Below are 23,671 nucleotides of genomic sequence, written 5' to 3'. Positions count from 1 at the left end.
CCGGCGCGAACGCGGCCGGGGTTTCGATACACAGCACCTTTGCCTTCCCGCGCTCCCCGGGCCGGAAGTCACGTGACCCGGGGCTGCGCTGCAGAGGGATGGAGAGCTGATGCTGGGTCACCTGCTGGCTCCAGAACGGCGCTACCGGCTCCGGGCTGCACCCAGGGCGGCTGTCGCAGGGACTCTGGGCCGTTGTCATGGAGGACGGCTGTCCCCGCATCCGCCGGCGGGTGTCTGTCCGCAAAAGGAACCGCGGCAACCTGGAGAGCCTCGGTGCCTCCCCGACCCCGGCCGAGCTCCAGCCTGCCGAGGACACGGAGGACGAAGCTGCAGCCGGGAGCCGCCGCCGGAAAACCGGGAGCCCGGAGCACGCCCAGGTACAGCCCTGCTGAGTCCCCGCATCCCCGTTGACTCGCCCGGTCCTGTCATCCCAGGGGCTGTGGTGACAACCGCGTCCCCCGCCCCGGGCACGGCTGCGCGGGAAGTGAAACCGCCTTCTTCCCAGGTGCACATCATGAGTAGCCTTAGCTCGTTCTCTCACCTTTGTTATCCTTTATCTCCATCACTTGGGAGACACTGCTTAAACCCCCGACTTCTAGGTAGATGTCAAACCTACATGCTCCTTCCATCCCCTGTCATAAAAAGTATTCACGGGGCAATTAACTGGCTTGACAGAGAGAAAGCTAGCCTTCCAAATGGCTCGGCTCTACTTTACTAATAAAACGTTTTTATTGATGACCCATTAATTGCTAGTTACGTTATTAAACTAGCCATATTATGTAGACCTTTACAACGGTAAGTGAGTCCTGGGAAATTGAGAGACTAAAGTTGTGACTCAATAAATAATTATTACTTCCCAGTTTACATCTCTGTTCTGTAAGCCACCATACATGAGTGTGCACATGACTGTCTCAATTCCAAGTTCAGAACAGAATTTCATTGTAGTGTCTAGTGGACCATTGTAGTGTCTAATGGCACAATCATGATTTTGTAGCAGACCAGCTTCTACGTTAGTGCCTGGGCCGGAATTACCACAGTTATCAGAAGCATCTATTGAATCTTGGAGATGGTTACTGTTCTTTCATTCTTAAATGCTTTAGCATAGGTTTAAGAATTAAAATGCCAAAGACTGGGCGGTTAGGTTCAGCAGCGGAGCCTGGGGCAGGCCCTGGGCTCACATGGCAGCACCAGAATAAATAATTTAGAATTCCAGTATCACCCCTTGGGGGATGTAGCTGAGTTGGCAGAATACTTGCTTAGAATGCCCAACACCCTGGGTTTGATCCCAACACCTCCTAAAACCAGGCATGGTGAGGCATTCAGGAAACAGGCAGGAGGATCAGGAGTGTGTAGCCTCAGTATGGTGAGATCCTGTTCTGACTTTTAAAAAGAAAATGATTCTTAGCATCCTGATATCCCATAATAAGCCAGCAGTACTGTTTAGGCAAGTCAGAACAACTCTCTGGACTTGTTTCTTTTGTTTGGTGATGATAATTAATATGTATTTAGAGGATAATTTGCATATAGTGATATCATTGGGATAGTCCTTTGCTGGGACATTTGGTTTTTTTTAAGTGAGGATGGAATTCACATTTGTATCTTTGTTTCCTTACAGGAAAATGACAGCGAAGAGGACATGTTTGGTGACTATGACAGCTTTACAGAAAGTTCCTTCTTAGCTCACGTTGATGACCTGGAACAGAGATATATGCAGCTGCCTGAATGTGGGGACCGTGATGCAGACTCTGGCACCAAAGACCTTTGTTCAGCAGGCCTCAAAAACAACCTCAGAGTTACTACTGTTATCAACCTCACTGACCCGGGAACTAGTGAGCACGGCCAGAAGCAGGGTCACCTAGATGTCCCTGCTGAGCCAGAACCTGGACACGATCTCTCGTTTGATGTGCCTTCTTCTCAAATTTTATACTTTGAAAATCTGCAGAACTCTTCAGAAGCTTTGGGCGATCCATGCACTAAGGAGACAGATGGGAACCCACAGAAGTCATCACGTGAAGAGTTGGTCTCCAGCCACACAGAGCAACCCCAGCCAAATAATGACTTCTCTAACGTCAGAGCTGCTTCAGAGTCAAGCAGGAGAAAAAGTCTGAAAGACCATCTGAAAAGTACCATGACTGGGAACGCCAGGGCCCAGGCCCCAGTATTTCCCAGGAGTAAACACCTCAGAGAGGCGCTCCTGTCTGAGGAGATCAGCGTCGCTAAGAAAGCCATTGAGTCACCGTCAGATGATCTTGGTCCTTTTTATTCGCTACCCAGCAAAGTGAGAGATCTTTACGTTCAATTGAAAGGCATCAAAAAACTATATGGTAATGCTTTGTATAAAAAGGAAACCAAATTTATAGTTCAAATAGTATTAGAGTATTAATCCAAATCAGTGGAAGCAGGTGGTTCCCTGGTTCCGTCTCTGATCTCGAATGACCAAGAATATCAGTTGCGTTAACCCTGCATCCGTCTCGTGGACTTCTTTCCTTGCTGTGTATTGTCCTTCTCAGGGCAGGTATCTGGCTTTGTCTTAAGTCCATTCACTCCTGTGCCCTCGAGTAAGTGACTAAGACTAAGGAGCCTGAGCCCTGACATGCTTCCAGAGCAGCTGTGTGTCCTACCGTGGCCCACACAACTGAGTTTTCACACTCTGCTTCTGACTTTCCTCTGATTCGTTTTTCTTGTTTCTTTGGCATTTAGAGTTGTGGGAATTCCTTTGAATGCTCAGAATCTTAAGTGAAAGAAGTCAGTAATAGCAGTTAAAATTAAAGCGCATTTAAAGAGAGCTAAGATGTAAGTGCAGAAAAGACTACAGTAGGGGCTGGAGAGTTGGCTTAGTCATTACGAGCACAGGCTGCTCTTCCAAAGGACCCGGGGTTCCGTTCCCAGCACCCACACAGCAGCTCACAACTGCCTGTAACTCCAGGAGATCTGACACCATCTCTCACACATACAAGCAAGAAGAACACCAGTGCACATAAAATAAAAATATTTTTTTTAAAAAGACAGCAGTAATAATAATTATATGATGTTTTTCAAAAGCCCCGCATCCTTGCATATATTTCAGATAGACCATGGTAAACAAGGGGACAGTAGCTGCCATACTAGGAGATCAGTCCATCAGCCGTCACTGGAAGCATCCTTGGGAGAACTTTTGAAGTATTTGAAGATGTGGATTGTCAGGAGAGAGTCAGGTTGAAGTAGAAAGATAGGAAGCAAAAGACTACCCTCAGCCAGTAAGAATCTAGACATTCTAGATGTCTCAGCAGCTAAGATGTCTGTCCCCTTAGGACTGTCTGGTTCTCAGCACCCACACGGGGTGGCTTACGGCATCTGTAACTCCAGCTCCAGGGGAATCTGAGTCCCTCTTCAGACCTCTGGGACTAGACATGTACTGTACGCATAAACACAGAATCCAAGAAATTCTAAATTGTGAGGCACATGGCTTGTGAGCAAACAGTCTTGTGCTGGGTAGTGTACAGCCCCAGAGTCCTTGCCCTCAGGAGGTGGAGGTCAGACGATCAGGACTTCAAGGTCATTCTCAGCTACACAGCAAGTTCAAGGCCAGCCTGGGCTACTTGAGACCCTGTCTCAATAATACTCAAAGAACCCTTTGTTACTCTAAGTACAGGCTAACTTTCTTCCCTCTGCCCTTCCACTGGCTGCTTTGTTGAGTCTCAGTCTGCTACCAGAGGGATTCCTTGCGGGTAGGATTTTAGGACTCTCCTATTTTGTTTAGCTTTTGGGGACTGTAGGTAGTTTGTGGTATCCGACGTTGAACCCATGACATGAAAGGTACTCTGCCGCTGAACTACATACCCAGCCTTCCTGTTTGGAAACAGGATCTCATAGCACAGGCTTGCCCCAAACCAATGCTCTTTCTACATCTATGTCCCAAATACTGAGATTACAGGCATGTAACAGTGCTTGGCTAGGACAGGAATGGAACGCAACCTTAAAGTAGCTAGCACTGTGCTTAGTATATTGTGTTTTGGAGAGAACTCAACTGCCAGGTTTTGTCAGCCTCTTTAACTCTGGCCTTGTTGCTTACACAGTGCCTTATCTATCTAACGGGTTCGGGGAGCAAGACAATGGTTTTGTAGTGTAGTTAGCCAAATGCACAATAATTAGAACAACTGTCAGTTATATTCAGTGTCTAAGTGAAAGCTTCAGCAAACAGCTTTGCATATGTGAGGGTAAGTGCACGTGTGCACACGCCTGTGTAGCTGAGTTTCGGTACAAACACCTGCAGTTTCATAACTGGTGGCTGATACCAATCAGAAATAATTTACATTTTAAATATTTTGGTTTATTTATAGTCCGGAGATCAACTGTAAGGCCTTGCACGTCACGTACACGCTTTACTACTGCGCTGTTTAATTTTTTTTTTTTTTAAGATTTATGTATGTGAGTACACTGGAGCTGTTTTCAGACACACCAGAAGAGGGCGTCAGATCCCACGGTTACTCGGGCATAACTATTCCAATGCCTTGTTTTGTGGAGGATCTCACTGTAGCCCTGGCTGGCCTGGAACTCACAGCAGTCTACCTGCCTCTGACTCCCTTTTACCAGGATTAAAAGTCTGTACACACTCCAGCCTCGCTTTTTAAAAACAATATATCCAAGCCCTTTAAATTAAGTTTGGGGTGAGTTTTCTTAAACTATAGAATGTGTAAATTGCTCAAATTTAGACTCAGTTTTTGACTTTTTTTTTCCCATTTGTTTATTTTTGTATACTTGTATGTGTAGGGCACACATGTGAGTCAGGACAACTTGTGGGATTTAGTTCTGTTTACTGGGTGGGTCCTTAGGATCAAGGCTTGGCCACAAATGACCCTGTGCACTGAACCCTCTCACCCCCTTAGATTCCCATTTATAAGCTGTGACTAACAAAGCTGCAGCAGCTTTGTTAACTTGTACTCATTAGACAATGATGTCACAAATGTTCCGCACGTGCTGTGTGCACCCTCCTCTATGTGTCGATGGAGAATCCTAGAGGAAACTCAGTGTTCCAGAAAGATCCTGGCAGCCAATGTTCTCACAAACCGTACAGTGGTTTCTTCTCTCTGTAGTCGGGTCTGGGTTTTCTGTGTGCGATTTTTTTTTCCCCTTTCCTCTTGGTAGGTTACTTGTTTTTATGTATCGATTACTTTGCCTGTTTCTCTAATGATAGGATGCTACCACTTGGGCGAGAGATATGGTTTAGCAGTAAAGAACACTTAACTGATCTTCCAGGGTCCTGGGTCCAAGTCTCAGAGCACCAAGGCACATACAAGTGGTGGATGGCATATATGTATGTATATGTATGCAAAATGCAAGCTAAACAACCAACACGGAATTCACTAGCATTGATATGTACTTCATATTACTTCCATTATTATTTTGATCCAGGCCTCATGGAACCCAGTCTAGCTAGGTAGTTGGGGGTGAATTTGAACTTTGATCTCTCTGTCTCCACTACTCAGGTGCTAGGATGACAGGCATGAGCCACCAGACCCCTCTTTTTAGAAAGAAAAGATTTCTCTGCCTTTATTTATTTATTTATTTATTTATTTATTTATTTATTTGTCTGCCCTGCTGGAATCTGATACCTGCAACTGTAACTACTGTAAGGGTGAGCCAGCTGCCTACCTGTTGACAAGGTCTGAGCTCAGACCTGCTGGCTGTGCACATTCTGGGCTTTGGGCATTGACCATTTGTAAGAATCCCATTTCTCCTCATGAGAAGATTGCCACGTCGAGATACTGGATTTCCTCCCAGGAAAAAAAATCCTGAGAGCATAGAAGGGAAAATAATCTCTTGCATTTTTCTTTGAATTCTATAGACTGGCAACATACTTGTTTAACGCTAAGATCTGTGCAAGAAAGAAAAAATTTAATATATTCCTTGCCAACGAGTGGCGGAAAAACCCTTGTGGCTGAGATCTTAATGCTGCAAGAGCTGCTCTGCCGACAGAAAGATGTCTTAATGATCCTTCCGTATGTGGCCATTGTCCAAGAGAAGGTATGTGGTTAAATAGCTGTAACTTTCTAATACGACGCTTTCACATCTAAAGACTAGCACAAATGTATTAACTTTGAGCTGAGTCACGATATTTTTTCAGTATGTACAAGTGCTTGACTGTTTCCAAGTAGTAACTGCATATAGTTTTTCCTAAGCTGCTCTGAGCTGTCTCTTAAATGTTCCATTCATATTTAGCCTGCTTTTTCTTTTTTTTTTCTTTTTTTTTTTTTTTTTTTTTTTTTTTGGTTTTTCGAGACAGGGTTTCTCTGTATAGCCCTGGCTGTCCTGGAACTCACTTTGTAGACCAGGCTGGCCTCGAACTCAGAAATCCGCCTGCCTCTGCCTCCCGAGTGCTGGGATTAAAGGCGTGCGCCACCACACCCGGCTTTAGCCTGCTTTTTCAACCAGAAACCAGCTCATTCCCTCATCAGGATAAATGAGTCAATCCCATGTGGCTTTTATATAAAAGGCAAGGAGTAAAATCTGTTTTCATATTATGGTTTAAAAGCTGACACATACCAGGGTTGGAGCAGGGGTTAAGAGCCTTGGCTGCTCTTCTGGGAAGTCTCAGGCTTGACTCTGAGCAGCCAGCTGGTGGCTCGAAACCATCTGTAACTCTAGTCCGGAGGGAATCCATCACCCTCTTTCTTTGGCTTCTGGCACTGCATGCACACAGTGCACGGGTGTGTGTGCAGACAGAACACCCATTAAAGAGTTACATGTTCTTATTTGGTAAAGATCATGGCCTTATTAAACCCAGCTCTTCCTAGCTCGGCGTTCCTAGATTGGACCCACAGAGGGGGACAATTTTAGATTAAGGGAGTCCCTGACTTTTAACTCAGCCTCTTAATGTGTGGTTTTGTTTATTTAACATTCTAGATCTCCAGTTTATCGAGTTTTGGTATAGAACTTGGTTTCTTTGTTGAAGAATATGCTGGAAGCAAAGGAAGGTTTCCTCCAGTTAAAAGGAGGGAGAAGAAATCACTGTATATCGCCACTATCGAGAAAGCGCACAGCCTGGTGAATGCCTTGATCGAAACCGGCAGGCTCAGCACTCTGGGTCTGGTTGTCGTCGATGAGGTTGGTTAACAGCATATTTCTGATACCAGCTCTTCTCCCTCTTCTCCAGCTCTGGATTGGATCCTCTTAGTAACTAACTTAATGTGCAGAGAGCACAAGGGGAGACATTCTGTGGTGGGCAATCTTAAGTCAGGTCTCTTGAAATGTGAATATGTGTCTGTGGAGATATTTTATAATGGTACTCATTGAGACCCTGATGTATCAGGATGCTACCCCAATTTTTACTAACCTAAAGCATTAGTGAAATAGTATATATGTACTAGAGTTCTAATACCCAGTACATGTTCATTCTGTTTTGTGCACAAAACAGCCGTTTTGTATGGACAGGAAATGAAATCTCTTTTACTCCCCACCCCCACCTTTAAATCACAGCTGCACATGATTGGTGAAGGGAGCCGTGGCGCCATACTGGAGATGACCCTGGCAAAAGTCCTCTACACCAGCAGTGAGTATTGACCTGTAGTCAGATCTGTGTGTAAACGAGATAATTCTATCACTAGATTATATTGCTTTGAACAAGATATTTAAGGTCCCTGCCTCAGCCTGTAAGCTCATGTTTTTGTTGAAAGAATGTGGCTGGGTGAGGATTACAAAGGTGCTTGCAGCGGGCCTGGTCCCAGACAGCTGCCATTGCACGCTTAGTCACACCATCAGCCTCCATATCCCTGTGAGATAGGGACCAGGACAGTGCTGGCCTGGTGAGACAGTTGGGAGGGTTGCATGAGAACGCATGCTGCTTCTCCATGGCTCCACGCGGCACTGGGTCCAGTCCACTGCTACCGTTGTCCTTGGATTCATCACTATCTCCCCAAAGGAACAATAGCTTTTTTGATCTTTTTTTTTTTTTTTAGACAGGGTCTTATATATAGCTCTAGCTGACTTGAAACTTGCTTATAGACAGTGTGGCCTCCAAGGCACAGAGAGCTGCCTCTGTCTTCTGAGTCCTGACATTAAGGGCTTACACCACTCTGCCTGGCAAAATGTACTTGAGTGGTCACTTTAAGAAACTATTTTACGGCCGGGCGTGGTGGCGCACGCCTTTAATCCCAGCACTCGGGAGGCAGAGGCAGGCAGATTTCTGAGTTCGAGACTAGCCTGGTCTACAGAGTGAGTTCCAGGACAGCCAGGGCTATACAGAGAAACCCTGTCTCGGAAAAAAAACAAACAAAAACAAAAACAAACAAAAAAACCAAAGAGACTATTTTACAGCATCCAATTGTCTTTAAGCATCCATAAAATATTCTAAAAATCTATATTTATCGATATGGTGTTGTAGTGCTTACCTTACATATGGAAAAACTATAATGTCATTTGCTATAATGCCATGTCATTGGAGGGTGCTAGGCATTGAATCCAGTATATCATATATTCTGATCATGTACTCAAGTACTGAGCTACACCTCTGACCCCAAAAATAATTTTAAAAATTATGAAAGTAATTGCATTTATGCAGACTGTAGCACCATGCAGCCTTGTCTTTCCTTTTCAAGCTACGGAGCAGCAGCTGTTTCCAGGCCCTGTTTCTAGGGCTGAGTTACCAGGGCAGGTCGCTGGTTCCTGCCAGCATCCAACGTGGACATCCGAGAGAATGAAAAGACAGCAATAGGACATTCCACGGTCTGGTCAAGGCAGAGGCCCGCAGTCCTGGCCAGTGTGTAGTCCCACCCCCACTGGCTCCTGACCATCTTAGCTGCAGTCTTTGCAGAGTTGTTGGAAATGGGAAATCTCTTCCTAGGAGGCAGGCTCCTGCTCTGGGTACCAAGGCCCAGCATGAGACCACTAGGGGGTGTCACTTTTCCTTAGGTCCATCATTTCAGTGGTCCAATCATAAAGGAGGAGCTTAAGTGTCACCTTAGGATATCTTCGTTCCTGCCAGGATGGTCACGCTGCGATCATCTTACTCTAGACTTCGAGGACTGGCTGTGTGCTGTGGTCTGTATTTCCAGGTTACACTTCCTTTCCAAGTAGTATCTGCTAGGTGACTGTTCTGTGAGCAGCCACCGTCACCTAAAGTTCATTTCCTTCAAACCCATCTTCAGTGTAAACTTCCCATCACCATTTACCAGCAAGTAACTAAACCAGAATCTTGGAATCTTTTTGAACTCCCACATTTCAATGTTGCCCGTACACAAGTGATCCTTCTACCTCAGCATCCCAAGCAACTGGGTCTTATAATCTTTACTCCTTAACAGTCAGCACCCCGTTCCTATCTGGTTACCCCAAGAATCTCCTGGAGAGTCTCCTTGCTCCTTGGCACTGACTCTTCAGCTTCGTGTCTCATCCTTCCTGCCCGATCGGTCGCCACAGACAGCACCAGAGTCTTCTCTACCGGCATCCTGGTCTTTCACCTCTCCCCCTCCCAGCCAGACTTGTCTAGTATAGGTACAAAGATCTTTACAAATGCAAACCCAATTACAGTTTAACCATTCACCTGCTGTAATAGCCTCCTCTTCTGCACATGCCCCAGGGTTTCTAGCACAGCCTTTCTTGGTTGGGCCAGTGCTTGCCTCTTCAGCTTCTGGTCCACCCTGTCCTACTGCAGGCAGTATCCTGGATAATCATTTCAAGACATGAGATAGTGTCAATGAAGAAACATGCTAGAAAGGCTTAGCTTTGGGTTTAAAGCAGTAGCTATGTTTAAAAATTCATCTACCTTTATTTGTTGTTCTATGTAGATAATAAATTTGCACGACCCCCCCCCCTGCCGCATACCAGAAGAGGGCATCAGATCACATAATAGATGTTTATGAGCCACCATATGGTTGCTGGGAACTGAACTCAGGACCCCTGGAAGAGCAGTCAGTGCTCTTAACCGCTGAGGCCATCTCTCCAACTCTCAAAATATTTTTTTAAGTTGACGAGAAACTTTTCATATGAGATGAAAGTTTGAAACTAGCTGAACGTAGTAGTTTACATCTGTAATTCAGCACTTAGGAAGCTGAGGCAGGGGGATTGCTGTGATCTTTAAACTAGCTAGTGAGTTCCAGGCCATCCAGCACTAAATGATCATCAGACTTTGGTATTGTTTCAAGGCGTTTCAGACTCATTTAGTCATGTGTCCTCTACAGCTGTCAGATGCACAGCCACATTTCAGAAACTCAACTCCAGAGCAGTCTAAAACTACTACTTTTTTTTTTTAAAGTTTATTTTATGTATATGGGTACATTGTAGCAGAACAGATGGTTGTGAGCCTTCATGTGGTTGTTGGGAATTGAATTTTTAGGACTTCTGCTCTCTCCAGTCGTCCTCACTCACTCAGGCCCAAAGATTTATTTATTATTATACATAAGTGCACTGTAGCTGTCTTCAGATGCACCAGAAGAGGGCATCAGATCTCATTACGGGTAGGTGTGAGCCACCATGTGGTTGCTGGGATTTGAACTCAGGACCTTCAGAAGAGCAGTCAATGCTCTTACCTGCTGAGCCATCTTGCCAGCCCCAGTCTAAAACTTCTTGTGTGCTAGTATAACATCACAAATGGAAAACATTATTGTCATTTGATGGGGTACAGTGAGAGCACAGCTGAATATAGGAAACAAATAATTATGTGGTCAGACTTTGGTCACTTCAAGATCTTCTTTATGTATATACAAATATTCCAATTTGATAAAAATCCCAAATGTGAAACATTTCTGGTGTAAACACTTCAGATATACCTCATCTTCCTGTTCCCTGACTCCAGACCACTTAGACAGGGTAGCATTGAAGTGCTGCTAATGTTTCTTTCAGACATAAATGAGATGTTTCCCTAATATTTTGGTTTGTTCTAGAAACAACTCAGATTATCGGCATGAGTGCAACATTGAACAACGTAGAAGACCTGCAGGCGTTCCTTAAAGCCGAGTACTACACCAGTCAGTTCAGACCAGTATGTACCCAAGGTTTGCGCTGTATTGCTTATTATGTAGTCATCTTAGAAGTGAGCGCGGTGACCATGGTGTACTGTAAGACTGCTGAGTGGGAAAGGCGCGTGGCTCACTCAACCTTCCTGTATGATAGCAGTTTACGTATGAAGGATGTCAACTGAGGCTGGAGACCTGGGCTTAGTCACTCATGTATTATACCCAGAACAGTGCCGGAGAGCGGGCCCCAGTGAACGTTTACTGAATGGACTCTCCCAGGGCTTGTTTTATGTTTCACTTCTTAGTATCTGAAGTCAAGTTTTTAATTGGGCAAGATTTCAAGAGATATGTTCAGACGTGCTGTCAAAAACAATTACCTTAGTTATTACTTCAGGAACACATTACACGAAAATCGGAACAGTGCAGACAGTTAGCATGGCTCCCATGCGAGGGTGATATGAAAATTAATTACACGTTCCATAGTTTTAGTCTCACAAAGCCCCACCCCCTAGGTGTAGAGCCACCGCCAGTTTTACTAAAAGGGAATCAATCTGGAGAGACAGCTCAGTGGTCACGGCACTGACTGCTCTTCTAGAGGTCCTGGGGTCAATTTTCAGCATCCACGTGGTGGCTCTCAAAGTTCTTATACACTCCAGTTCCATGGGACTCAGCGCCTTCTGGCTCCCAGACACTGCACACATGTGGTGCACAGGCAAAATGCAGGCAAAACACCCATACATATAAATTAAATAAATAAAATAAGGGGCAGAAAATCAGACTTCCCAGGGAAGAACACCCTGGTAGGCTATCCAGCCCCAAGTGTTCAGACCTAAACACTTATGCATGCAAACAGTTCTGAGTGGACTCAGTAGAGAGGGTGTGTGTGTGTGTCCAACGATGATTTTTTTAAAAAGAGGTCGTGAATTTGAAAAAGGACAGAGGTAGAGATGGGGTGGAAATGATGGGGATTTAATATTTGTGTACGGATTCTTTAAAAGAACTTTTTTTTATTATTTAAAGAAATGACCTTAGCCAAGCTTGATGGTGTGAACATGCAATCCCAGCATTCGGGAGACTAAGGTAGGGGAGCTTGAGTTTTAGGCCATCCAGAGCTACATACTCAGCTCAGGGCTAGCCTGGGCTGTCTAGCAAGACTGTCAAGGAAAAAGCTTCTAAAATCTTTTCAAGTGCCTATGCTTCAATAGTTACAGTTCTTTTAAAAAATAAGCTACAATTTGACGTGGACTTTTTTCCCCCTTTGTTTTGAAACAAGGTCTCCTATCCCAGACTGTTCTGGAACTAACTACCTAGCCAAGGATCGTCATGAACTCCTAATCCTCCTGCCTCCGCCTCCTAAGTGCTGGGATTATAGGTTCAACACTGTACTTCACTTACACGAATTTAAATGTAAATCTAACAACAGCATTCCTAAAATGCTTGACTAAAGTAAAAGTGTAGCTCATAGTTACTTGAAGATGGTGTGTAATGTACTCATGCTGTCTGTCTGAAATACCAGTGTGGGTCTGTGTCTGGGTTCTTAAATAGTAATCTTGAGGGTCACTAAATATTATCTTGAAATTTACACTTGTACAAATGTTGCGAGCCGTCCAGCGGCTCATATGGACGGGGTACACCTGAATGGCAGGCCGGAGCTGAAAGAAAGGGAAACTAGGCGAACAAGAGAGAAATGGAGCCAAGACAATATTCTGATCAAGGCTCAAATGTTTAATGGCGACTGCGCTTATAAAAAGGGGGGGAGGCCCATAGCCTGGAACCAGCGACAGTAGCTGAACAATAGAGTGATACAAAAATATAAAAAATTTCAGGAAATGTTTTCTGGCCTTAGATATCAAATTAAGGATCTACTCTCTTTGGTTGGGCTGTGGTGGTATGCCTTTAATCCCAGACAGAAGCAGGTGGATCTCTTAAGTTCAAGGCCAGCCTGTAGAGTTCCAGGGCTATATAGACAAGCACCCTTCTTGGGAAAACAAGCAGACAGATAAACAAAAATCCCTCAAGACTCCACTTTTAAAACCCTGACCGGAGGGCAGCGGAGATAGCCAGTTATTAAGGTGTTGCCCCTGCAAGCGTAAGTGCCTTCGTTCAGTCCTCAGACCCACACAGAAAGGCCAGGCATGTTCACACCTTACAATCACAGTGCTAAGACAGGGTCTAGCCTGGCCTCCTGGGCAAGCTTCAGGGAAGTAAGAAACTTGCCCTAAGAATAAGACAGGCGGTGCCCAAGGAGTAACCCCTGAAGTGTGTCCTCTTACCTCATGCATGTGCACACAAGGGCGAGCACTTGTGCATACATAGGCACCTCACCTATGCATGTGCACACGCGTTCATACACACACATACACACTGAAAGAAAATGTCCATGAGTCTTTAAGTGGCATTTAAAATGAAAACTAATGACTAACACAGAAAGTTGTAGGGTTTTTTTTTTTTTTTGGTTTTTCGAGACAGGGTTTCTCTGTGTAGCCCTGGCTGTCCTGGAACTCACTTTGTAGACCAGGCTGGCCTCGAACTCAGAAATCCACCTGCCTCTGCCTCCTGAGTGCTGGGATTAAAGGCGTGCGCCTGCGAAAGTTGTAGATCTTAAGAAATAACACAAAAGAAGAGAAAATAGCACTACCACCTGTTCCTACATATATTCTTAGTTAGTCTCTTAATTTTGATTTATGTGGATGTGTCCGAGTGTCTGCTGTGTGTGTGGTGCCTGTGGAGAATGGCAAAGGGCATCAGGCCCGCTGGAGCAAGAGTTACGGTTGTAAGCAGTTGTGGGTGCTGAGAACTTAGTGTCCTCTGGGGGAGCGGTAAGCACACCTAACCACTGAGCCACCGCTGCAGCCCTCATTCTTACTGCTCATAACATGCACGAGAGCATCTGGCTTCCTTTCGAACGTGTACCATCCAACTCAAAAGTGATCTCCGTGTAGCTGCCCTGTGTTAAAACATTTTATAGAATTTCAAACTACAAATTGTATATTAATGGACTGCTTCCTTTTAACTCCAGGTGGAATTAAAAGAATTCCTGAAAGTAAATGACACAATCTATGAGGTAGACAGCCAGGCTGCAGATGGCATGACCTTTTCACGGCTCCTGAGTTATAAGGTGCGTGGGAAACCCCTCAGTCAGCTCCCGTCCTTTGTGCTAAGGTATGCTGGGCACGCAGCAGCCTCCAGTGGGGTCCAGTTGGTTTGTGTTTGGTGAAGGTTTGAGATGAGGGGGTGCCTGATCTGTCATGGACAGCAAGCTGCTGACTGAATACAGCTGGTTTCCTCTTTGGTTAGTTTGCACTGCTAGGGATCCAGCCAGGGCCTAAGAGGCACACACCACTGAGCTACACCATACAAGGCACACATCACTGAGCTACACCATACAAGGCACACACCACTGAGCTACACCATATAAGGCACACACCACTGAGCTACACCATACAAGGCACACACCACTGAGCTGCACCTAGTCCCTAGTTGAGTTTTAGCATCAGCTCACACTGGATTCGTTCCTCTGGCATATCTTTGTGAAGCTGGGTATTTTATTCCTGCTGGCTACACTACTGTAAAAAAACTGTAGAACACAACTGTGTCCAATCCCACCCTAAAGTTAGACATACCACACTGTGCACACATCCCGTTGGTCGCCTTTTGTGTTAGTAAAAAGTGTTTGCTGTCCAGATGACTACTGGATTGTGAGGCAGCCTGCCGCAGGCAGAAGCCCATCATTTGCACCTGACCAGTTAATGCACCGGGTTCTGAACCGTGAGAACTTGGAGACATATCCCGTAGATAGAGCATTCACCCGGCAACAGGAGCATAATGCATAGCCTGGAAGTGACACGTTGCTGTATAGAGGTGTCATGTTTGCATGCTGATGGCTTACAGTCGGCAGGAAGGATATTGTAAAGGAGAGCAGTTTTGTCCCAGCTTTAGGGTTTCCTGAGGTAAATTCTGAATCCACAGGTTGGTTTTCAGTATCTAGCAGGAACTGAGGAGGTTTCAATGACTGTTCTTCTATTGCACGTCCTCCCGACAGTGTTCCGAACTGTCATAAGTCACTGTTGTTTCACTTGTGACAGTGTTAGGAAACACGGTTTTGAACAGGACTCGACGCCGTGCCTCACACAGTCCTTTGACTGTTGGTAGCCACAATCCTCCCCTTTCCTCCCCTTTCCTCCCCTTTCCTCCCCTCTCCTCCCCTTCCCTCCCCTTCTCTCTCTCTCTCTTCCTCTCTCTCTCTTTCTGACTTTTTGTTCTGCCGGAATGGAGGTGGGCATAAAATAAAGTTATTGATTACTAGAGCTGTTTTCACTTCCTTGGTTCTTAATCATTTAATCCTCTTTTTTTTTTTTAAGATTTATTTATTTATTTATTTATTTATTGTATGTACACTGTAGCTATCTTCAGACACTGGAGGTGGGCATAAAATAAAGTTATTGATTACTAGAGCTGTTTTCACTTCCTTGGTTCTTAATCATTTAATCCTCTTTTTTTTTTTTTTAAGATTTATTTATTTATTTATTTATTTATTGTATGTACACTGTAGCTATCTTCAGACACACCAGAAGAAGGAATTGGATCCCATTACAGATGTTTGTGAGCCACCATGTGGTTGCTAGGATTTGAACTCAGGACCTCTGGAAGAGCAGTCAGTACTCTTAACCACTGAGCAATCTCTCCAGCCTTCATTTAATCCTCTTTTTGGACTAAATGTACCCCAAACCAAATCTCCAGCGAACAACCTATGAAGAAAAGTGACCATGTGATGTTTAGTACAGCTGTCATCCCTTGTTCTAGTAATGGATAACTGTAGCATTTAATACTGGTGATGGCAGCTGGGCGTGGTGGCGCACGCCTTTAATCCCAGCACTCGGGAGACAGAGGCAGGCGGATTTCTGAGTTCGAGGCCAGCCTGGTCTACAGAGTGAGCTCCAGGACAGCCAGGGCTGCACAGGGGGTGGGTGAGGTGCGGGGGGGGGGGGGGGGATACTGGTGATGGTTTACATGTCTTTCAAGTCACACTTCGTGGTTGCATTCGTGGTCGTTATTTTGCAGTACTCTGAGGCCCAGAAGAAGATGGATCCCGACCGCTTGGTAGCACTGGTGACAGAAGTTATTCCTAACTACTCCTGCCTGGTGTTTTGTCCCAGCAAGAAGAACTGTGAAAATGTAGCAGAAATGTTGTGCAAGTTTTTAAGCAAGTATGTTAATCTTAGTTTACAAAATCGTTTCTAGGTTTGTCATAAATGACAGGCTGCATAGTGCATTCTGTGTGTTGGTCATTCCCTTCCTAGCAGAGCGTCATATTTTTTTATAGGTTCTGAAGGCACTGACCTTCAAGAAAGCCTAACTGAAATTCGCACTAATATAGAAAGTTCTAGAGTTGCAAGAGAGCGACCACCACAGAGGCTTAGATGTGAAGCTTCAGCTGCATCTTAGACCAGTCAGCCTGTCTGGCTGCGCACCGCAAGACAGGGAAACCAACCTCTGTCACAGAGGCCAGCCTTCTCTTCATTAATATTTCCCTTATTTTCTTAGCTTGTCTGAGCACTAGATAGAATTTCCAACGAATTTTAGAGATGTCTTGGTTTGGGAGTTGTTTGAGTTCAAGCTCTGCTGGGTCCACCAGGAGAGTGTCTGCTGATAGTCTCTCTTCTCTGCACCTGTTTGTTGACTGGGTTTTTTTTTTTTAACTTTTACACCCATTTGGCCCTTACTGAGGCTTTCAGTAGTCATAGGCTACCGATGGGAATTTTTAATCAGGTCATTCTCCACCCTCCCTCCCAATCCTACTGGCATAGACTGGTCTAAATTAGGATTAAATTTACTGGATGGTAGAATGATAAAAATGTTTAGGGAACCGTCAAGGAGTTGAATTTCAATGATTGATAGTCTGCCTTTACAATGATGGCTTTGATTATTTGAGAAACAAAACAGCTAGGCCTGATAGCTCATGCCTTTAATCCCTGCACTTAGAAGCGAGAGGCAGGAGGATCTCTGTGAGTTTGAGGCCCTCCTGGTCCACATCTGAGTTTCAGGACAGCCAGGCCTACATAATGAGACACTGGCTCAAACAAACAAACAAAAAGCTAAATGCGCTGGGCTGAGAGATGGTGGTTGTTGGTTGTGAGCGCTTCCTGCTCTTCCCAAGGGCCTGATGAGTTCTTTCTGACACCAAGCTCTAAGAGGAGTCAGCATCTCTGACCTCCATAGATACCTGCACCCATGCACACACGTACGCACACACGCATACACAAGCACATACACATTTAAAAACTAACGGAATTAAGGGAATTAGTCATTTAAGCTTTCATATAAAACCACAAAGCTTTTTAGCATAATTTAAGATATTGTTGAGGTTTCTAGTGTCAGTGTTAGACATTGTTTAGCTCTATGTTACGTTTCCATTTTCAGAGCAGAAAATGTGTATCTTAAAATAAGATAGACCGTCTTCCATAAAGACATATATTGTAGAAGAAATAATTATGATATCTAGAGCAGGATCTAACCTGATATCATACGAAGTTTAGCAACAAAACTCAGGAGGTCCATGAAGCTTCTGAAATCGTTTCTGAAGTGTTGTGTTTGTATGAGTAGCTGGAGTTTTCCTTAGTTTTATTTTTGTGGGGTTCTATGATCCACAAAAAGACTTGGAGAGTATTTCTAATGGTTAATGAAGTAAGAATTAAAGTTAAAAGAGCAGTTTATCGGGGCTGGGGAGAAGGCTTAGTCAGAGAAGCCAAGTTTGGATCCCTAGCATCCATGTGAAAGCCAGGCATGATGACACTCGCCTGAAATGTAATACTGGGGAGACACAAGGAGGCCCCTTGCAGCTTACTGGCTAGCTAGTCTTGCTGAATAGTGAATTCCAGGCTTAGTGAGAGATGAGAAAACCACCTGATGCCGGCCTTTGGCCTCTGTGCAGACACTTCTACACCCAGTACACAGATGCAGACATATGCATGTCCATACAAAATACACACGAAGAACATTTTGTGTACTTATACTGATAGAAGTAATATATAACCAAAATGGATGTTAACATGATGTATTAAAGGAAAATGGTAAGCACTTTCAACTATAATTCATGACATGCACACACACACCCACCATGTACATGCCTGATGCCTTCAGAGATCACTAAAAGGCACCGGATCCCCTAAAACTGGTTGTGAGGTGCCATGTGGATGCTGGGAACTGAACCCCCATCCTCTGGAAAAGCAGTCGGCGTTCTTAACTGCTGAGCCGTCCCCCCAATCCCAGGCTGATGGATCTTTTTTTCTAGGGACTATCTAAACCACAGAGAGAAAGAAAAATGCGAAGTGATTAAAAGCTTGAGGAATGTCGGCCATGGTAAAGTGTGTCCTGTCCTGAAGCGCACTGTCCCTTTCGGCATTGCCTATCACCACAGTGGTTTAACCAGCGATGAGCGGAGGCTTCTGGAGGAGGCTTACTCCATAGGCGTGCTCTGTCTCTTGACCTGCACGTCCACCCTGGCAGCAGGGGTCAATCTGCCCGCACGGAGGTAAGCTATCCTCCGCTGAGTTGGTGGGTTTATTTCCTTTAATGTCTTAATGAAAAGCCACTTTTCCTGGCACTAGGTCCCTTCCTCTTGGCCCCCTCTCTTCTGTGTTTGGTTGTCTGTGTCTTCTCCCTGTGGGACAGGGTCCAACTGGAGGGAGTCCCGCCTCAGCCCCCTCCCTAGAGCTGGAATTAGAGGCACGTCTCGTGGGGTATCAGATCTGAATCTACTTCTGGGAAGGTTTGACGAGACGGAGAGAGTTCATTTAGTAGATCGCCTTGAAATGTTATGAACTGATTTGCAAAGCCAGTCAGGGGTGGAGTTCAGTGGCTAGAACCTTGCTTGACCTGTGTTCAATTCACAGGGAATGGGCTGATTACAGCCATCTGAGTGCATTAGTGTGTGTGTGTGTGTGTGTGTGTGTGTGTGACAGGGTTTCTCTGTGTAGTCTTGGCTGTCCTGAAACTCATTCTGTAGACCAAGCTAGCCTGGAACTTAGAGATTCACCTCCCTCTGCCTCTCCCTCGCAAGTGCTGGGATTCAAGGCCTGCACCACTGCCACCTGGCATGAACGGAATAGCTTTGTTTCAGTTTGGGTTTCCTGCTGTGAACAGACGCCATGACCAAGGCAACTCTTATGAAGGACAACATTCAATTGGGGCTGGCTTTCTGTTTCAGAGGTTTAGTCCATTATTACCATGGTGGGAGCATGGCAGCATGCAGGCGGGATCTGTATCTAGATCAGAAGGCAGCCAGGAGGAGACTCTCTTCCATACTGGACAGAGCTTGAGCTCTAGGAGACCTCAAAGCCCAGCCCATAGTGATGGACTTCCTCCCACATGGCCACACCTCCTAGTAGTGCCACTCCCCATGGCTGAGCATATCCAACCTCCACAGACTCTTTAAAGGTCAGACCCTAAGTCGCCTTTTCGGATATTACCGAACAGTAGAAAACTGTATAATTGACTTCTCTTTATAACTTATTACTTGAGGGGGAGAGGGGCTCTAGCAAATAATTTATGTTCACAAAATGTTTATGAACATTAAATAGAATGTTTTTCTGGTAGATATACAGTCTTCCGTCTCAGTGACATAGTCATTAGTTATGCTGTTCCCCCTCCACATTCATGTATATTTATTTATCTAGTTACAGACAGAGTCACAACTGTGTAGCCCTGGCTGGTCTGGAACTCACCATGTAGACCTGCCTTTAAAACAAAGGTCCCCCTGCCTCCACCTGCTGGGATTGAAGCCTGCACCACCATTCCCAGCATGGAAGCAGCTTTGTGTCTGTGTGGGCCTGTAGTTCTCTGCTATCCCAAAGCTCTCTTTCTATATTCATAGAAATAGAGGAGGATATCATATATAATAAATAGGTAGAGGAGCGTGCATGTCGCAGTGTGACTGTGGAGGTCAGAGATGAGCTTCAGGGTTAGGAGTCTGTTGGTTTTCTCCGTCCACCTTGTGGGTCCTGGGGATAGAGCCAGGCTGTCAGCCTTGGAGGCCTGTGCCATGCCACTGAGCCAGCCGCTCCTGCAGCTTTGCACTTTCCCCTGTACCCTTCCATTTTCCTGAGTGAGTAACAGTGCTTATTATGGTCTGTGTGTCCTTCCCTCCTGTCCCCACATCACCAGCTCCCACACCTGGCACCTAACTGATTAATGTGCATTCATTTAATCAGCCTTCATGATTTATGACCAATATTTTATTCAATTGAAATCTGTAAAATAATGAACTTCCCCAGCACTCAAGAGGCAGAGACAGGCAGATCTGTGAGTTCAAGCCCAGCCTGGTCTGCAGAGTATGGTCCAGGACAGCCAGGGCTGCACAGAGAAACCCTGTCTCAAAAAGAAAAACTAGATTGATGGTAGGTAGGTAGGTAGGTAGGTAGGTAGGTAGGTAGATAGATAAGATGATAGATGGTAGGTAGGTAGGTAGGTAGGTAGATAGGTAGATAGATAAGATGATAGATAGGTAGATAGATAGCTTGTTGAATGTCATATCAAATAAATGAGTTTCAAAGCCAAGTTGGAGCCCAGGCAGCCTGCTCATATTATCCCTGCAATCCCAGTTCACTGTCTTTTGTTAGGGTGTGGCACTTGGTGGGAGGCTCCATCCTGAGCTCCGTTTCTTTGTCTCAGAGCTGTTGCTGGTCATTTCTGTATTCCATCTCTTCATGAGCTTCATTCTCTTCTCTTATGACTTAGGCTAGCCTGGGATAAAGACGTGTAGTTACAGCTTATCAGCTCTTTTTCTCCAATTTTACCTTCCATATAAAATTCAAGTTTTAGTGGGCTGGAAGACAGTATAGTGCAGAGTTCTTGCCTAACAACTAGAAAGTTCTAGGTTCAAACCCAAGTACCACCAGCCCCCCAAATCTGTTTTCTTTTAAAGACCCAGAAGTAGAAGGTTAGCGAAGTGGGATGAGGTAAAAGGACGTGGGATGAATACAGTGGCAATAGTACACATGGGGTGTTGGGACAGAGCAAACTAGCTCTTAGTTATGTTTATTCATTACATCTTTAGATTTTAAATGCATTTTATATTTTCAAAAATTCTGATATACTTCTTGTAGAAGTCTGCTTGAAAACACTGGATATGATTCCCTCTGGAATTTTCTGTGGATACTGTTTACAATTTTCCCAATTCTTTACTGTATTTGTTGTATGCAGCCATTTTTCTGTGTTCTCTTACTTTTTCACCATTTTGTTTTCTTCAAGCTTTCACCAATCTACATAGGCTGTTGAGATTTATAAATAAGGAAGTCGGCAATGTAGGCAAATAATAGAGTCTTCAATTGCCCTTGAAGAGAAAAGCTGACTAGGGATTTGTTTATACCTGAGCAGAATTGAAATTGATGTTTTGGTAGACTAAAGCCAGTTGAAATCTGCAGTGCCTTATAGTTAAAGATAATATCAGTTCATAAATCAGTAGCATACGGTAGCATATGGAGGTGGTGGTACAAGACCAAATCTCTCAGTTCCGAGGTATCAAATCAAGAAGCCATGGAGAGCACTGCTATAGCCGATCACAAGCCTCTCAGCTGCGGAGGCTTGAGTTCAAGCGATGGCTCCGGCATTTCCTCATTTGCTGTTTAAGGGAAGCCACTACTGAACTTCAGCCATTTCTTCTTAAGAAAGGAAAATAAGGGTATTGCTAAGCATTTTGTAAGAACTATGGGTAATATATGTAAGGACCTAGGACATCAAAGATCCAGTGTGTAGGTGCAGTTTTACATAAATGTGTCATTACACTTAATAAAACCAGTAAAATGGAATTGGATTAAAAAGTAGTTGCTGGGCTAGAGAGATGGCTCAGTGGTTAAGAGTACCGACTGCTCTTCCGAAGGTCCTGAGTTCAAATCCAAGCAGCCACATGGTGGCTCACAACCATCCGTGATGGGATCTGACGCCCTCTTCTGGTACATCTGAAGACAGCTACAGTGTACTTAGATATAATAATAAGTAAATCTAAAAAACAAATAAATAAAATAAAAAGTAGTTGGATGTAGAGGATCACTTTAATTTTATCCCTTCCGTAGAGTCATTTTACGAGCTCCCTATGTGGCTAACACGTTCTTAAAGAGGAATCAGTACAAGCAGATGGTTGGCAGGGCTGGCCGCGCTGGGATAGACACTGCCGGGGAGAGCATCCTTCTGCTGCAAGAGAAGGACAAGCAGCAGGTGAGGCTCGCTCTGCTGGACCACACTCACATGCGAACACCACTTAAAATCTAACTGCCAGCATTCCTACATCCTCCTGGCTCAGTAAGACTCAGGAAGAGTGGCTCAGATACTTTGATATTTCAGACATCGTTCTATAACGATGTTACAGAACGTCTGTTAATTCTCGCTCCTTTGGGTTTTTGTGATTTGGTTTTGTTTTGGCTTTGGAGGAGTTTGGGGCGTCCAGGAATGTTACGAAGCGTGAGGTCTTTATGTAGAACACTGTTTAGATTGAGTAACAGCACAGACAGATACTGCTTTAACCTTCACAGGTCCTGGATCTAATAAACGGACCACTGGAAAGCTGCTGCAGCCATCTTGTTGAGGAGTTCACCAAGGGAATCCAGAGTTTGTTTCTTTCCTTAATTGGTCTGAAGGTATTTCTTAAAGATTTTCTTATGATGAGTATTACCTGAGACAATAGAGATTTTTAAAAATTCAGGCAAATTATAAAATGAAAAAAATGGTAACTTCTAATGTAATATGAAAGAGAACAATCTTTGACATTTTAAAAAAATCTAAATCTGGGAACTGGAGAGATTGCTCAGCAAATAAGAGTACACTGGTTGTACTTCTTGAAGGTCTGGGTTCACTTCCCAGCAGCCATCTGTCAGCTCACAACTGTCTATAGCACCACTTCCAGGGGATCCAACACCCTTACACAGATACGCATGCAGGCAAAACACTGTACTTAAAATAAAAATAAATTATTTTTTAAAAGACTCTGAATCTGGGTCTTTTTAACTCTTCAGTAGAGGAAATGTAAGAAATGAGATAATAATTGATACCTACCTGAAGTTAGTTTATAGAAGACAGTACTGTGGAAGCCATGAGACAGTGGATCCAGAAATTCGACAGCCCATCACCTCTGCCCACACGAGAAGGGAGGTGTGCCTGCCATCGTATGGTACAATCCCACCACCCCAGAGCTGGGGCTAGTAAGCCCCAGATCTGCAAACATGAAGGGCTGATGCTCTACGGAGGAGAATGTTACCAAACAGTGAGGCTCTGAAGGCTGACTGTAGTGGGTGCATTTTCACTTACAATATTTTCAACTTCTGACAGGTTTACTAACATGAAAACAGAATCTTAGAGATCAAGTATGAAGACTAATGAGCTGGGTGGTAATGGCACACACCTTTAATCCCAACACTTGGAGGCAGAGGCAGGCAGATTTCTGAGCTTGAGGCCAGCCTGGTCTACAGAGTGAGTTCCAGGACAGCCAGGGCTACACAGAAAAACCCTGTCTCAACAAACCAAGAGGAAAAAAAAAAAAGTGTTTTTTTTTTTAAGAGTTATTGATTAATCTCTTTTAGACTTATTTTTAAGTTAAATTGTGTCCTTGTGCCTAAAGTACAGTTAGTCACAACAACAACAACAACAAAAAGTGGTAAAAGCCAGAGTTTGAATTTCACTTTTTTCTAACTGCAAAACTACAAGCTTGTCATATGGCTTGTCCTCATTAGTATGAACATGGAAGTAAAATGTGAGAC

The 23,671-nt window shown here is 44.5% G+C and overlaps 1 protein-coding gene across 7 annotated transcripts in view; it reads left to right on the top strand.

Annotated features, from left to right (window-relative positions):
- The first annotated feature begins 10 nt into the window (after nucleotides 1-10).
- The window catches only part of Helq (helicase, POLQ like), a 39,464-nt gene continuing 15,803 nt past the window's right edge, over nucleotides 11-23,671 (top strand). For 4 of the 7 annotated variants that reach the window (XM_085836924.1, XM_085836923.1, XM_085836925.1 and 1 more), the window contains exons 1-11: nucleotides 11-505; nucleotides 1,616-2,324; nucleotides 5,825-6,003; nucleotides 6,883-7,083; nucleotides 7,456-7,528; nucleotides 10,854-10,951; nucleotides 13,945-14,043; nucleotides 15,987-16,132; nucleotides 18,217-18,456; nucleotides 21,995-22,136; nucleotides 22,451-22,555. In XM_085836924.1, the coding sequence (XP_085693050.1) occupies nucleotides 110-505; nucleotides 1,616-2,324; nucleotides 5,825-6,003; nucleotides 6,883-7,083; nucleotides 7,456-7,528; nucleotides 10,854-10,951; nucleotides 13,945-14,043; nucleotides 15,987-16,132; nucleotides 18,217-18,456; nucleotides 21,995-22,136; nucleotides 22,451-22,555 (2,388 nt within the window). In that variant the 5' untranslated portion in view covers nucleotides 11-109. Of the gene's footprint in view, nucleotides 506-1,615; nucleotides 2,325-5,824; nucleotides 6,004-6,882; nucleotides 7,084-7,455; nucleotides 7,529-10,853; nucleotides 10,965-13,944; nucleotides 14,044-15,986; nucleotides 16,133-18,216; nucleotides 18,457-21,994; nucleotides 22,137-22,450; nucleotides 22,556-23,671 lie in introns of those variants that run through there. The other 3 variants (XM_021163368.3, XM_029477506.2, XM_029477508.2) reach the window with 3 other exon arrangements.

The sequence above is a fragment of the Mus caroli genome, unplaced genomic scaffold (assembly GCF_978045245.1).
Source record: "Mus caroli unplaced genomic scaffold, Mus_caroli_1 scaffold_4, whole genome shotgun sequence".
NCBI lineage: Eukaryota > Metazoa > Chordata > Mammalia > Rodentia > Muridae > Mus > Mus caroli.
Note: the sequence above shows the minus strand (reverse complement) of the source record. Positions and strands in the feature narration are given on the sequence as shown.